General features: G+C 47.0%; 1 protein-coding gene across 2 annotated transcripts in view; it reads left to right on the forward strand.

The window, feature by feature from the left end:
• Positions 1-13,909, forward strand: part of LOC135823521 (asparagine synthetase domain-containing protein 1-like) — a 39,795-nt gene extending 25,886 nt beyond the window's left edge. Inside the window, exons 9-16 of one of the 2 annotated variants that reach the window (XM_065336367.1) lie at positions 774-864; positions 2,698-2,732; positions 3,019-3,152; positions 3,779-3,819; positions 4,547-4,614; positions 7,469-7,552; positions 10,529-10,619; positions 13,282-13,909. In XM_065336367.1, coding sequence (XP_065192439.1) covers positions 774-864; positions 2,698-2,732; positions 3,019-3,152; positions 3,779-3,819; positions 4,547-4,614; positions 7,469-7,552; positions 10,529-10,619; positions 13,282-13,479 — 742 coding nt within the window. In that variant the 3' untranslated portion in view covers positions 13,480-13,909. Of the gene's footprint in view, positions 1-773; positions 865-2,697; positions 2,733-3,018; positions 3,153-3,778; positions 3,820-4,546; positions 4,615-7,468; positions 7,553-10,528; positions 10,620-13,257 lie in introns of both variants that reach the window. The other variant, XM_065336373.1, reaches the window with a different exon arrangement.
• Positions 13,910-14,761: the final 852 nt, after the last annotated feature.

Below are 14,761 nucleotides of genomic sequence, written 5' to 3' on the forward strand. Positions count from 1 at the left end.
CCATGTCTGCGGTCAGCGGTACTTTACCATGTCTGCGGTCAGCTCAGCGGTGCTTTACCATGTCTGCGGTCAGCTCAGCGGTACTTTACCATGTCTGCGGTCAGCGGTACTTTACCATGTCTGCGGTCAGCGGTACTTTACCATGTCTGCGGTCAGCGGTACTTTACCATGTCTGCGGTCAGCGGTACTTTACCATGTCTGCGGTCAGCGGTACTTTACCATGTCTGCGGTCAGCGGTACTTTACCATGTCTGCGGTCAGCGGTACTTTACCATGTCTGCGGTCAGCGGTACTTTACCATGTCTGCGGTCAGCGGTACTTTACCATGTCTGCGGTCAGCGGTACTTTACCATGTCTGCGGTCAGCGGTACTTTACCATGTCTGCGGTCAGCGGTACTTTACCATGTCTGCGGTCAGCGGTACTTTACCATGTCTGCGGTAGAACATGTACAGTCAACTTTGCGTATAACGACACTCGGCGGGGCATCAGAAAAGTGTCCTTATTCGCGAAGTGTCGTTATACCCGAAGTCTCATTATATGCATACAGGTAGAATGGGCTTTGCTCTGGGCATGGAAATTCTGTCGTTATTCGCGAATTGTCGTTATATCCGCAGTCGTTATTAGCAAAGTTGACTGTAGCTTAATATGCCATGAACACCGTTGGGCCTTTTGACCCTGCTGTCTGCGGTGATTCTTTTATCTGCGGTGATGACTCTTTGCAGGTCTAATCACACGGTGACATTTGCTCAATCTCTTCTGTTTGTGTTTTGCAGCAAACTGCCTTCGTATGATGTGCCTGATCGCAAGACGGCCCTGGCAGGAATTCATGAGCTGAGCTGCCAGCGGCTCTGGAGGTTTGTTGAGGTGAGTTGTTCGGGAGCTGTGTCCGCTCATGGCTGTACTGCTAGGTTGTGGTGGCCTGTGGACTAACAACATCCAACCGGCATTGTTGATAATAACTTTTAAAATAAGTATGCTTCACTGATGCCAGTCAAGAAAATGACAAGAATAATATAATTTTTATCTCCACACGTTAGAACACCCATCATGTATGTGAACGGATGTGATTGCTGGGCTACATTTTGCCATCACTGACAGCACTGTTGATGAAGGCACCGGATGAGCATGCAGTTGCCACAGTGTGTTGTGTTAGCAGTACGTGTACTCCAAGTGTGCGTTCACTTATCAGTGTTAGCAGTACCTGTACTCCAAGTGTGCGTTCACTTATCAGCCCAAATGCGTACATGTACCGTAAAGTACCGTGAGCTCCCGCGCCTGTCTCGCGAGAGCGGCGCACCTTGATTTTACAGCCAGGGAAAGGAAAACCGTATGGTAGAGTGCAGCTAAGTCTGTACAGTGTGACAGCCTAAGGGTTGGTTCACATAAGCAAAATCGGCACCGTAACACATCGGCGGTTAGCCGGCTCCCGATCCGTTGCGCGTACGGCTCGAGTACCAAATCTACTACAAAGTAGTACGGAATGTGCCCAAATGCTACGACAGGTTTGCCAATTGAAGCTCGAATTCTTTGTTTCTTCAGTAGTTCAAAGTCTTTCGGTGATGGCCACTCAGTGCTACCTTTTACTGGACATCATGAAACTACTTCTACACTTTTTATTGCAGTCTAGTAAGGGATGGTGTCGAAATTATGCATGCAAACATTGATAAAGTCACAAGAACTTGCCAATGTATCCATTGTATTTTTTTATTTGTTTCAATTGTATTTGTAAGAAAGGGTTTGCTCCCCACACTGGAGCTCGCGCTATTCCGCCGACTTTACGGAATAGCCCTCTCTAATAGCCCTCTCTAATTTCCGCCCCCTCTCTAGTGTCAAGTAAAGTCGGCGGAATAGCGCGAGCTCCAGTGTGGGGAGCAAACCCTTTCTTAAAAATCATCGCCGAAGTCGCAACCACTACTTCGAATTGTATTTGTCTCATAAGTTGCACAACAGTCAAGCAGATCATCCAAGGAGGACGGGTTGGTATGCTGACTTGTTTGCCACCTTGAAGTGACTACAAGAATGGCAAACGGACCTCATCTCTAGCTTCTATTTCTGAAAATTTAGCGCAAGAATTGGTTTGAAATTTTGACAAAGTCTGGCTCCCGGCACCGGCGATCACCGGCGCGAACGGTTCACAAACCACTTTTGGTCAAAATTCTACGGGATCGGCGCCGGGGCAGATCGCAAGAGTGGCGGTCCCTTCCTATTATTTACCGTATGATTTTGTCACGACTGCACTGGTTCACATAATCGCAATGTGCCGGGGGTGGTTGCAAGAGGCCCACCGCCGGTGATTCCCGGCGCATTCCGGCGATATGGGAACCAAACCTTAGTGTACTAAGGTCGCACCTGCGTGTTGTGGAGCTCACATCCGTTTGAAAGCGAAATTGAGTAGAGATTGACTGCACCAAGTGCAATGTGTGCACAAGTTACTTGCCGTATGACCTACACACAGGTCACCACCTCCACAAGACGACCACGAAAGGACGAGATGGTGGGGCGCTCTTGCGGTACTTTACGGCAGATGCAAACGCATGTGATTGCTTGATTGCAATGTACAATGCAAACCTGCTGATGTTAAATTCAACCACGATCCAATGATCCAATATTCTGATGTTAAATTCAACCATGATCCAATGATCCAATATTCTGATGAATGACATGGGTTTTGTCTCTATTGCACTGTGCTTTGTTCAGGTCAATGTCACCAAGTCGGAGTTGAACAAGTGGCGGTAAGCTACAACCTGTTGATTTACTGTAAACTCCCACCAGTGCTCGCCCTATCTTTGTTTCTCATCTGGGAAAGGACTACGTGTACCGTATTAGCCTGTTCTGCCCAATTGCAGTGCAGTATTACACCAAGATTGTGATGGACACTTGTTCACACCATGGCGCAGCCCCCGAAACTCAGTTTGTCAAACGGAAATACCTCCAGAGACAAGAACGCTTTGTTGGAGACACGTGGGACTAACACCAGTGTATGTGTCTCTGTTTGTGTGTATGTGTGCATGTGTGCAGCAAGGAATGTGTGTCCCATCTTGTTTGGCCGTGCACATCCATTCTTGATGACAGCATTGGCAGTGCAATCTGGTTTGCAGCTCGAGGCCAAGGCCGTCTTCTTAAGCCCACCATTTCACCCGAGGGAGAGCAAGGTACAGAGCGGATATCAACCTCTGATCCCTGGGGTTAACAGGTGCTCTGTTTTTCTGCCTTGCATTCATAGCTACGAGGGGCACTCAAAACGTTTCCCACATGACTATACTATACAGGGAATGGCTGAAATGAAAAAAAATGACTACGACTATAAATTTCTACCTTGTCACGAGCGTTGTATCTCAATACATTTACGCTATAAGTTGTAGTCATTTTTTTCATTTCAGCCATTCCCTGTATAGTCCTGAAGAGAAGGGAACGAAAACATTTGATAACTGATGCGAAGTGTCTTCTGGACGCGTGCGTGCGTGTGGATGCATGCGAACTCGACTTGTTCTAGAATAATAATATCCATAACCAATACCTGTATCTTGGTTATGCCAGAAGGAGACTAGACAGCTCCAACTTCCCTTTGACCACATCTTATGCATTTCGGTTTCCTACGTGAATTCATGCCGTAGAAGATGAGCTCGCAGGGCTTCACTGCAACAATACACATGCAAAACTCGCAGGGCTTTACTGCAACAATACATAGGGCTTCACTGCAGCAATAGTTACAATACACATGCAAACACTTTCCCCGTGTTTACGTTGTCTGTTCTGCTTTTGACCATCCTTGTCACAGAAATGGTAGAGGTTTGCTCAAACTATACCTGCCCTGCAAAGGTGAGTTAATGAAGTCTTACACTGCTGACAACTGGGGTGTAGATTGTGGTAGATTACCAGGAAACTAAGTACATGTGGTAGGTGCAGTTCAAGTAGGGGCGTAGCAGCCGGTTCGGCCGGTCCGGCTTTGGCCGGACCACTTTTTTAATACAATGTCTAAAATGCCCACAATGCAGGATTTTGCACCCTAATTTCAAAATTTCCCCGGGAAGACTCCCTCTGGCCGGACCACCTCCAACGGTGGTGCTACGTGCCTGAGTTGCCAGCAGTGTCAATATGTCATAGCTTTAGCCTTGGCTTGAATGGCCTGTGTAAAGCAGATACTGTATACAGAAGGAGCTGCTATGGAAGATGTGTCGTGAAGCGTCGTGCCGGTGTGTCACTTAAGATGCGTCGTGCCGGTGTGTCACTTAAGATGTGTCGTGCCGGTGTGTCACTTATGTGTGCATGTGTATTTTGTGGACAAATTGCGAAACATTTGAACATTCATCCGAGCACCTTCATGGGCGATAAGAGCAATTTTTTGAAGATGTTTTGGTATTCGACTGTTTGTTAGCAAACTTGTTAACATATTAGAAACCGTTGCTGTCGCGATGGTATGTAGGCAACAAGACGATCCTGTCGCGGCTGGTGTCGTCATCGTCGTTGTTTCTTGGCATTCTCTTCTTCTTTTTTTTAATGTCAATTCCCGCTGTCGCCATCATCGTTGTTGTTATGATCATTACAGGTTGTCTTAGTTGGTATGGGTGCCGACGAACAGCTGGCAGGATACTCCCGGCATCGACAGAAGTTTCTGTAAGTTATTCTCACTGTATGCAATGTTAGTTTCTGAATCATGTGTTGTACTGTATGCAATGTTAGTTTCTGAATCATGTGTTGTACTGTATGCAATGTTAGTTTCTGAATCATGTGTTGTACTGTGTATGCTTCACTGTATGCAATGTTAGTTTCTGAATCATATGTTGTACTGTGTATGCTTCACTGTATGCTTCACTGTATGCATTATTTTCACCGGTGAGGGCCTGGTTCAGGTACCAGGGTGCCCACTGCCCAGCAACCACCCTACAGCCTAGTACAGCCTACATGTCACATCACAACTGCTCTTAGCACACAGGAGCTGGCGTATTGCACACAAAGCCTACCATGTTTTGCTCAGACTGAGCCGGATTTATGACGTCAGAGAGATAGACTTGTATGGGAGGAGATAGGGAAATAGCAGTATTTTGGCTCTCCATTGTCCCAAAGATCACAGATGTTTTTCAAACTGCGGTATCCCGACTGGAAAAAAATCCTGGTAAGAAGTTTGTTGTTGTAGCGAAACATGAAAGAAATTGGTTATTCCCCATCTACTCCCATGCAAAGTCTATCTCTCTGACGTCACAGATCTGGCCTATTCTAGGCGAGTTAACAACCTGGGACCTTCACCATTAGAATCAGTGCATTTTCGTTACAAGTTGTGAAGTTTTCATTTTAGGGTGAACTTCCCCTTTTTAAGCATATCGCCGGGGGCTGATGGTACAGATTATAGATTTTGGTGGTCCGTTGAAGGCAAAATGTGAGGATATTTGGACTGTATTTGAAAAATGTCCATGACTGCCGCAGTGGCAATCGCCTTCGAGACCGACCTCCGACCACCCCTGTTGCATGTACATAATACATTCAACAGGGGTTGCCGCATTGTGTGTGCGTGTGTGTGTGCGCACGCGCACGCTCGTGTGTGTGTGTGTGTGTGTGTGTGTGTGTGTGTGTGTGTGTGTGTGAAAATGAAAAATAGGGATTGAGGATTCATTGGCCAGAAAAGCCACTTCAACCAGCCGTGTGGTGTAGACCAGGCTAACATCAGTGACGGTCAATTCATCAGCATTGCAAGCTGTTGAATGGTGTAATCCCAGCACAAGTTGCTATGTCTAACATAGCTTGTTCGCTATCACCGCTTCAGCGATGGGCAGGAGTATGAGTATGAGTGTGTGTGTGTGTGTGTGTGTGTGTGTGTCCCACCAAAAAGTAGGAATTCACTGGCCAGAAAAAAGCCACTTCAAATAGCTGTGTGGTGTAGACCAGGCTGAATAGTAGCGGTCAATTCTTCCGCCTTGCTAGCTTTTGAATTGTGCAATCCCAGCACAAGTTTCTATGACTTCTGCTGTAGCATCGCCTCTGGCAATGGGCATCAAAATGTGTGTGTGTGTGTGTGCGTGTGCGTGTGTGTGTGTGCTCCTGATTTTTCTTTCATTCTCCTTGGGTGGTTACCAACAGCCAGTGCATACCGGAGTATGTGGTGTGATGTGTGTGCGGGAAAAAAATGAAAAAGCCACTTCATAGCTGTGTGATGTAGACCAGGCTGAATAGTGGCGGTCAATTCTTCAGCCTTGCAAGCTGTTGAATGATGCAATCCCAGCACAAGTTGCTATGGCTTCTGCTATAGCATCGCTATCATCGCCTCTGGCGATGTGCGTGAAGAAAAAAAGGTCAAAGGTGTGTGTGCGTGCGCGTGCCCCTGCATGCGTGTGTGTGATGTGTACTTGTATGTGGGCATGTGGGCATGCATGTGTTTGTGGGTGGGTAGAGGGGGTATGTGTGTGTTGTGGGTGGGTAGAGGGGGGTATGTGTGTTTGTGGGTGGGTAGAGGGGGGTATGTGTGTTTGTGGGTGGGTAGAGGGGGTATGTGTGTTTGTGGGTGGGTAGAGGGGGTATGTGTGTTTGTGGGTGGGTAGAGGGGGGTATGTGTGTTTGTGGGTGGGTAGAGGGAGGTATGTGGCGCTATGTGCATGTATCTCACCAGGGCCTGCTCTAGACATTCAACACAGCCCGGTCAGAGTGTACCTGGCGCATGCAGGCCAGCCGGGTCAAGCCGGGTCAGATCATCCTGCAGAAAAACAACCAAAAAGCCTGCTCAAAACGCAAGAAAACAGAAAGGCGAATGTATTACCGGAACTCGGAAATTTTGGAGAACAAGGCGAACTATCAAAGTCCGCATCGCGACCAAATCCACCGCCGCTCGTCTTCCTTTGGAAATGCGTCTTGCACAAAGCGCATGACATGGATAGACTGGCATGGCCGTAGTCCAGCCAGGGTCGACCTTTCTTCCAAGAGTCTTGGAAAGCGTGAGTTCTTTTTCTCTTCGCTGCGGGCTCCACCGTCCAAATCACCAGTCGGCTGAAAACTTGCAACTGTGTCAAAAGCTATAGCCAAAGTTACGCTTGAAGTTTTGACTGCCTGCCCCATCGACTTTGAATGTCCTGACTTCCTGCTCGCCGCTGGCCAGATCGCGCTCGAACCAGTTGACCCCAGTTGACCCTAGCCGAGTTTCTGTCGCTTGTAGACTGTAGTGTGTAGATCTACGGTTGCGCTAGATTTGCAATAGATGGGGTCCGCGAGTCGTAAAATACCGGTATTTTAGGAATCCATTGTCAGTTTGAGACATTTTTCAGCCGGGTCAGACTGGACCCGGTGTTATCTGTTCAGCCAGGTCGTGCAGTTCCCCAGCCGGGCGCGTGACCCGGCTGACCCGGCTCTCCAGCAGGCCCTGCTCACCAGGTACTTACTCTGTGCGTGTACCTCACCAGGTACTTACTCTGTGCATGTACCTCACCAGGTACTTACTCTGTGCTGTGCCATGTTGTGCTGTGCCATGTTGTGATGCGTTCTTTAGTCACCATGGTTTGCAGGGCCTCATTGATGAAGTATTCATGGACATCAGTCGGATTTCGTATCGCAACTTGGGCAGAGATGACAGGTACAGTACATGTTGAGAGCACAATCAGTACTGCACCTTTGCACCTTCCTTCAATGACACGCGCTACAACTCCAAACGAACAGATTGGCTTTAATCTCTCCTCTCACAACCTCACGAAGGATCAAAAATAACTCCTGGAACTGGGCCTTGATTTCGCTCTCCCACCCAAAAGAGTTCCCAGAGAAGAGATAATTTACCAGAACGGAGATGTGAGCAAACACACTTCCAGAGGATCGCCGTGGCCTGGCAATAGGCACATGCAAGAGAGTACAAGAAGCCCTTGACGCCACCACTACACCTAGCCAGAACTTAACAAAACGACAAGCTTTAGCACTCAGTAGCCTCAGGAAATTACAAACAATCAAGATACTACCAGCTGATAAGGCACGAGCTGTTGTGCTGATGGACCTAGCAGGCTACAACAACAAAATTCAGGACCATTTGAAAGACAGTACGACATATTCCCTCCTCCCGCGGGATCCCACGGATGGGTTAGTAGAAAAATTACATAGAGTCCTACTCCCAATGCAGAGAGGAGAGGAATTACCTCGCTCCCAGAAGCTACCCACGGACGTGCACAGCTCCTCACTTTTACATTCTTCCAAAGATCCATAAAGGCAGCGTTCCACTCAGGCCAATAGTAGCGGTCATTGGTTCGCCGCTCCACCACTTGGCACGTTTCCTGGAAAAAAGTAGTGCGGACACTAACAGGGCAGCGACCGACACACGTCACACATTCTCAGGAATTAGTGAGCAGCAGCAGAGCGGTTTCTCAGTTTTACTAGTAAAGAACAGTCAACGTGTAGCCGGCGTGTTCCGACCTGGTGAATGCCTCCCCATGGCCACGTCAGAACATCACCAACCTCGTCTACAGAGAGCACCTTCTCACAAACAGTGTAATGGTGGTGACAGTAACTGTTGTCAGCTGACGAGCTGAGAGAGGGACGCCATGGGCAGAAGTTGAAAAAATGAAAGGAAAGAGTATAAAATAAAAGGAAGAAGATCAATTCAGAACAAACACGACGGTACAACAACAAGAAGACTTGAACAACTCCCCCTAATAACTCCCCTAGTATAATGAGGGTCAGAAGCGGGTCTAGCACCGGATGGTGCATGGTGGCAAGACCGGGGCTCTACCAACCGTGGATGGTGGCAAGACCGGGGCTCTACCAACCGTGGATGGTGGCAAGACCGAGGCTCTACCAACCGTGCATGGTGGCAAGACCGGGGCTCTACCAACCGTGGATGGTGGCAAGACCAGTGCTCTACCAACCGTGCATGGTGGCAAGACCGGGGCTCTACCAACCGTGCATGGTGGCAAGACCGGGGCTCTACCAACCGTGCATGGTGGCAAGACCGGGGCTCTACCAACCGTGCATGGTGGCAAGACCGGGGCTCTACCAACCGTGGATGGTGGCAAGACCAGTGCTCTACCAACCGTGCATGGTGGCAAGACCGGGGCTCTACCAACCGTGGATGGTTGTAGTAAGGGACACTGTTTCCGAACACGGTGTTCCACAACCTTGTACTATGCTGTAAAATTAAAAACGTGTTTCTACAATACAAGGTTTATCTAATAAGCCTGTACATGTACATGAACTGTTCAAAACAAAGCAAAAATTGACTTCGGCTCGACTTTGGTGCGGGAGGGCCCGGGAAGTTGTTTGGTCTCACCTTAGTTTAACTTAAAAAACTCCCTTTACTGGTTGATGTATTTTTGGTTCGGTACTCTGACACGAGTTTAGGTATTTGCACTTGTTCACCACCTGCATAGGCCATGCTATAATCCTAGTGTCAGCTCATGTTCCCTGTACTACTAAGAGCGGACTCTGAAATTTCAGCAATACACTGTTACCGGATCCCAATGGCACAATAATCCCTGAAAGAACATCATTTTGGCTCACCAAGTTTCAAACTTTGACCTATCTCATAGTCTTTAAATAACCGACGAAGAGACAACAGTCGTAAAATAGCAATGAAAATATCAATTGTGCACTCATAACCATGTATAAAACAATTAAAATGAAACAATTCCAGAACGTTTTCTCGTGACTATCATCAGTGGAACATCGTCACATAGTAAGAATCACTAAAACAACCAGTTATATAGCTAGAATAATATGAAAAAAGCGTGAGAATGCAGCAGCTCGCGGTTATGCATAACGCGTGTAGTGTGAACTTATGCAGTGGATCTGAGAATGGTAGCAGTAGATGAATGTGGCAGCTGTGAGTGCGCGTGTGGACAAAACTGGTGAGTGCGTATTATTTCATCTACTGCTACCATTCTCAGATCCACTGCATAAGTTCCCACTACATGCGTTCTGCATAACCGCGAGCTGCTGCATTCTCACGCTTCTTTTCATATTATTCTAGCTATATAACTGGTTGTTTTAGTGATTCTTACTATGTGACGATGTTCCACTGATGATAGTCACGAGAAAACGTTCTGGAATTGTTTCATTTTAATTGTTTTATACATGGTTATGAGTGCACAATTGATATTTTTCATTGCTATCTCATAGTCCTTATCAATTATAATGCCTTTTGCTGCAAATGTGTTGTTATTGCTTTGACGGCTTTATCGTGTTCCTTGAGTCTAAGATTGAGGTTCCTGTGGTTCCTCCATCTTCCTTCCCTTAGTTTTCGTCTTTTCGTTTTCTTACTATGTTTTTTATAGGTTTGTTGTCCCATCCATGGAATTATCTCCCCGATGGCCTGGATTAGCTTGTCACCTTCAAATAAAGGAGAATAACTCCAAAAATGCTAATACTAAATGCTGGAACTGCTTGAATTCTCCAGGCAGACATAGACATAAAGCATGTGTGACAAGCCCGGCTCGCCATCAGTACAGTAGCCACTGTATGAAGGGAGCACATACCCGTACTACAGTAGCCACTGTATCATGGCTCGGTAGTTCAGTGCCCTCAACTTTGATCCTGTATGATAGTTGTATTGTTTGCTTTTGTCTCTGCGCAGGGTGATTTCTGATCATGGTCGAGAGGCACGTTTTCCCTTCCTTGATGAGAATGTTATGACGTTTCTCAATTCACTTCCTCTTCAGGAAAAGGTGAGACGATGTGGTGTGAAGTAAACTGTATATTATGTATTTGGTATTACGTTCGGGCCTGATTGGAAATTTTTATTTCCATTGCTATCAGGTTCGGCCTCATTTCCTCTGTGCTGCGCTGACGAGTCCACAAAGGACGAAACAGTTCTGTCCGCAGATTGAGTATTTGGTATTACATGTAGTATTGATGCGGGTCCACTGGGGTTGACTTGGCCTTGCTAGGTTTGTAGAGCATTGGACTTTAAAATTTGGAGCAGCACTGTTCAATTCGGACAGCTCTTGTACTGGTGCGCTCGTAGCATGCTCTGGTTGTTCCAGAATTTGCACATACGAGACTCGTACAGTCAAGAGGAATAAGAAACGAGAGAGCTTGGAAGCTCAGGGCCCTGCGCTATGCTTTGTTGCCTAGCTCATCGTGCATGTTGTTAGAACTGATGGAAATGCTTTTTCCTTTGATAAGCTACATCATTGTATTGCAAAAACGTTTCAATGAGATACTGAAGTACAAGTAACGTCTTCTGCATAGCTATGGGACCGGCGCTGACTCTGCCGATCACGGGCGTTCTGGAGTCGACGGGATGTCTGTCCTGACGTTTCCTGGGACCGGCGCTGACTCTGCCGATCACGGGCGTTCTTCTTCTTCTTATTATTATTATACTGACGGCAACTAACATCCATTCTGATTGCATTTACTCGTCTCCCTACTTCGTATTTCTTTCCAGAAAATCTCCCCATACAGCAGGGAGTCGTTTACATAATATGACTCCCTGCTATACATCTACATGACTGTATATACGTTATAATTATTATGCTATCGGCCTATATGCGATTCCCGGGCTGGTCGACAGGCGGCCCAGCCAGCCTGCTAGTGGGATCTCGGCCTCGCACACAAATCCACACAAAATGTTACTGCACTGAATGCATTCCCCCCATACACTTCGCATATATACTCATTCTCTTGATGGTACCGTACTCTTGATGGTACGGGACAGGTACGGGATAGCGCCAGGCATGTCGATGGCACAAACAAACAAAAATATTGTGGCCAGCTGTCTTTGCTGGTACGGTACAGTACGGGACAGATACGGGATAGCGCCAGGCGTGACACAAACAAACACACAAACACCAAATTAAAGCTGTGTGGACCATGGCTAGCGCCAGACGTTACACAAACAAACAAAAATATTGTGGCCAGCTGTCTTTGCTGGTACGGTACAGTACGGGACAGATACGGGATAGCGCCAGGCGTGACACAAACAAACACACAAACACCAAATTAAAGCTGTGTGGACCCTGGCTAGCGCCAGACGTTACTGAAGTAACGTCTTCTGCATAGCTACGGGAACGAGAGAGCTTGGAAGCTCAGGGCCCTACGCTATGCTTTTTTTGCCTTGATGACCTAGACAAAAAAAAGCATAGGGATGTTATAAATTCTTTTAAAAAATCCTTTTTTTTAAGACATAACCTGGGATTCGAACCCGCACTATCGCGCGCCCTGCATGCATCCCCCGATACACTTCGCATACATTTGTTTGTTTGTGTCACGCCTGGCGCTATCCGTATCTACCGGCAAAAAAAGCATAGGATGTTATACATTTTTCAATTCTCCTATTTTTTTTTCAGGCATATCCTGGGATTCGAACCCGCACTATCGCCCTACATGCATTCCCCCATACACTTCGCATTCATACCCATTCTTCCAAGTTGTTTCACATTGTGATCTTGCATTTGAAAGCCCTATTTGAATATGCATTGTGGCCAGCCGTCTTTGATGGCACGGTACGGTAGGGGATAGGTACGGGACAGGTACGATCGAGGGTAATACGACACCGTCTCCCGTACCGTACCGTACCATCAAACACAGCTGGCCACATACAGCTGCCCGCAATATTCAAATAGGGCTTTCAAACGCAAGATAATAACGTGAAGCAACTTGGAAGAATGGGTATGAATGCGAAGTGTATGGGGGAATGCATGTAGGGCGATAGTGCGGGTTCGAATCCCAGGATATGCCTGAAAAAAAATAGGAGAATTGAAAAAATTATAACATCCTATGCTTTTTTGCCGTCAGATACGGATAGCGCCAAGCGTGACACAAACACACAAACAAATACCAAATTAAAGCTGTGTGGACCCTGGCTAGCGCCAGACGTTACTGAAGTAACGTCTTCTGCATAGCTACGGGAATAATGTTATTAGTATTGTATGTTCATTGCTCTGAGGGAAAGACACAAACGGGAATAGTCTGAAGAAACAATTGACTGTCACCACCAGGATTCAAACCAGGGACCTACGCTTGATTAGTGTATGAAAAGAATGCCATGTGTTGAGCATTCTAGCTACAAGATTTCAATAATCAGTCGCGAAAAACACCTTACACTTTTCCATGGCACCGCCCAATACCCTAAAGTACTCGCATCAGTAGCCAGTCCAGCGGACCACCCAAGCATTGTTCAATTTGATAAAGCTGGTGATGCTACCAAGGTACAGGTAATTAATTGTAGCTGGGAATATCAAATGGGTGCCGCTAATTATGACCAAACGTAGACACAGGACTGAGGCTGTTGGTGAACCACAGTGACAATGTTAGCTATGGCACATACCATCCCTGCCATGTATGTTGTGTTCATGTGTGCAGTGTGCTTATTCTCTTTGTCTGTAGGCCGACTTGCAGCTGGAGCGTGGAGTCGGTGAAAAGCTGCTCCTGCGCAATGTAGCTAGATCACTGGGATTGAACAAGGCATCAGGCTTGCCGAAACGAGCCATTCAGTTTGGCTCACGTATTGCGAACAGTGCTGAGAGGGGCAGTGACCACAGTGAGCGTCTCTCTGCATCACCAGCTACTTCGGCTACACTGTAGCCTTTTGTGGTCACATGCTAGCAACCTGCAATGCTAGCAACCTGCAATGCATGATAGCAACCTGAAATGCATGCTAGCAACCTGAAATGCATGCTAGCAACCTGAAATGCATGCTAGCAACCTGAAATGCATGCTAGCAACTTGCAATGCATGCTAGCTAGCGACCTGCACAACTGTTCCCTCTGCTTTACATCCCTCCGGGCATGAGCCCCTACTGGCCCCCTAGCCCCTGGGGCCCTAGCACCACTTTGGATCATGTGACAGTGAGATCCAAACGCTTCATCAAGAAGTTGACTCTCATGGCACATCACTGCAGCCAGCACAGAGTGCGTTGTTGTTCTGAACTTTCACACACAACTATATGTTTACTTCTTGAAATGTTCTCATGCTGATAGCAAATATGTGTACAGTCAAACCTCTTTAGGACGAACACTGATCAGGCGAACTTTCCATTAGTACATGTACGAACTTGGACCAATCCTATCTGGCCAGGCATCAAATCAAGGGGGGCGTTCGTTTTGATCTACAGGTTTGGGTAGAAACTACATTTTTCTACTCAGAAGGGTAGGTTCTACTTTCCTCTACCGGCTCTACCAGGAAAAAGTTGGTAGAAGCCGGTAGAAGTTGGTAGAGGTACGGGATTTCCAGCAAGATCAAGCATTTGTACACAACTCCATACAGAAGAGAAACATTTCACGTACACGTATAACGTTATAATTATCGTGTAAACTACTAAATCCGGTAGAACAGCGTCCGTGCACTTACCGCTACCATCTACTTACCTCTATTGGTAGAGTGACTGTATTCTACTCTACCAGGTAGCTAAAAACGAACGCAGCCTCGGTCAAAATTATTCGTTTACGACGAACTCCTGTATGGCAAACTTTCGCGAAGACTAACTATTTTCAAACGTGATATGAAAAAAAGCGCGTATTACGAACTTTCGATCCCCTTGCGTGTGCTGTGCCTGTGTGTGTGTTTTAATTTCGGCCAGTCGGCTACTATCATTTCGTCTTGGGGGTTAGACAAGGGGAAGTAGCCATGTAGGGATGTGAGCCCGCCTTTCGGCACCGGGAGTTTCGATAGTCGATGCCTCTTGTACGGAACAACGAATTGACAGCATTAGCCTTTCGCACATCGCATCGGTAAATCAGAAGACTTGCATTTTCTTACTTCGAACATCTCACTGCTTTCGTTAAAAAGCCGCAGACCCGGACGTTCCGGTACAGTATTGACTATTGGTGTGTTTCAGGGATGCCCCCCCACTGTGGCCCTGTCCCCG

This window comes from Sycon ciliatum, chromosome 1, assembly GCF_964019385.1.
Source record: "Sycon ciliatum chromosome 1, ocSycCili1.1, whole genome shotgun sequence".
Taxonomy (NCBI): Eukaryota; Metazoa; Porifera; class Calcarea; order Leucosolenida; family Sycettidae; genus Sycon; species Sycon ciliatum.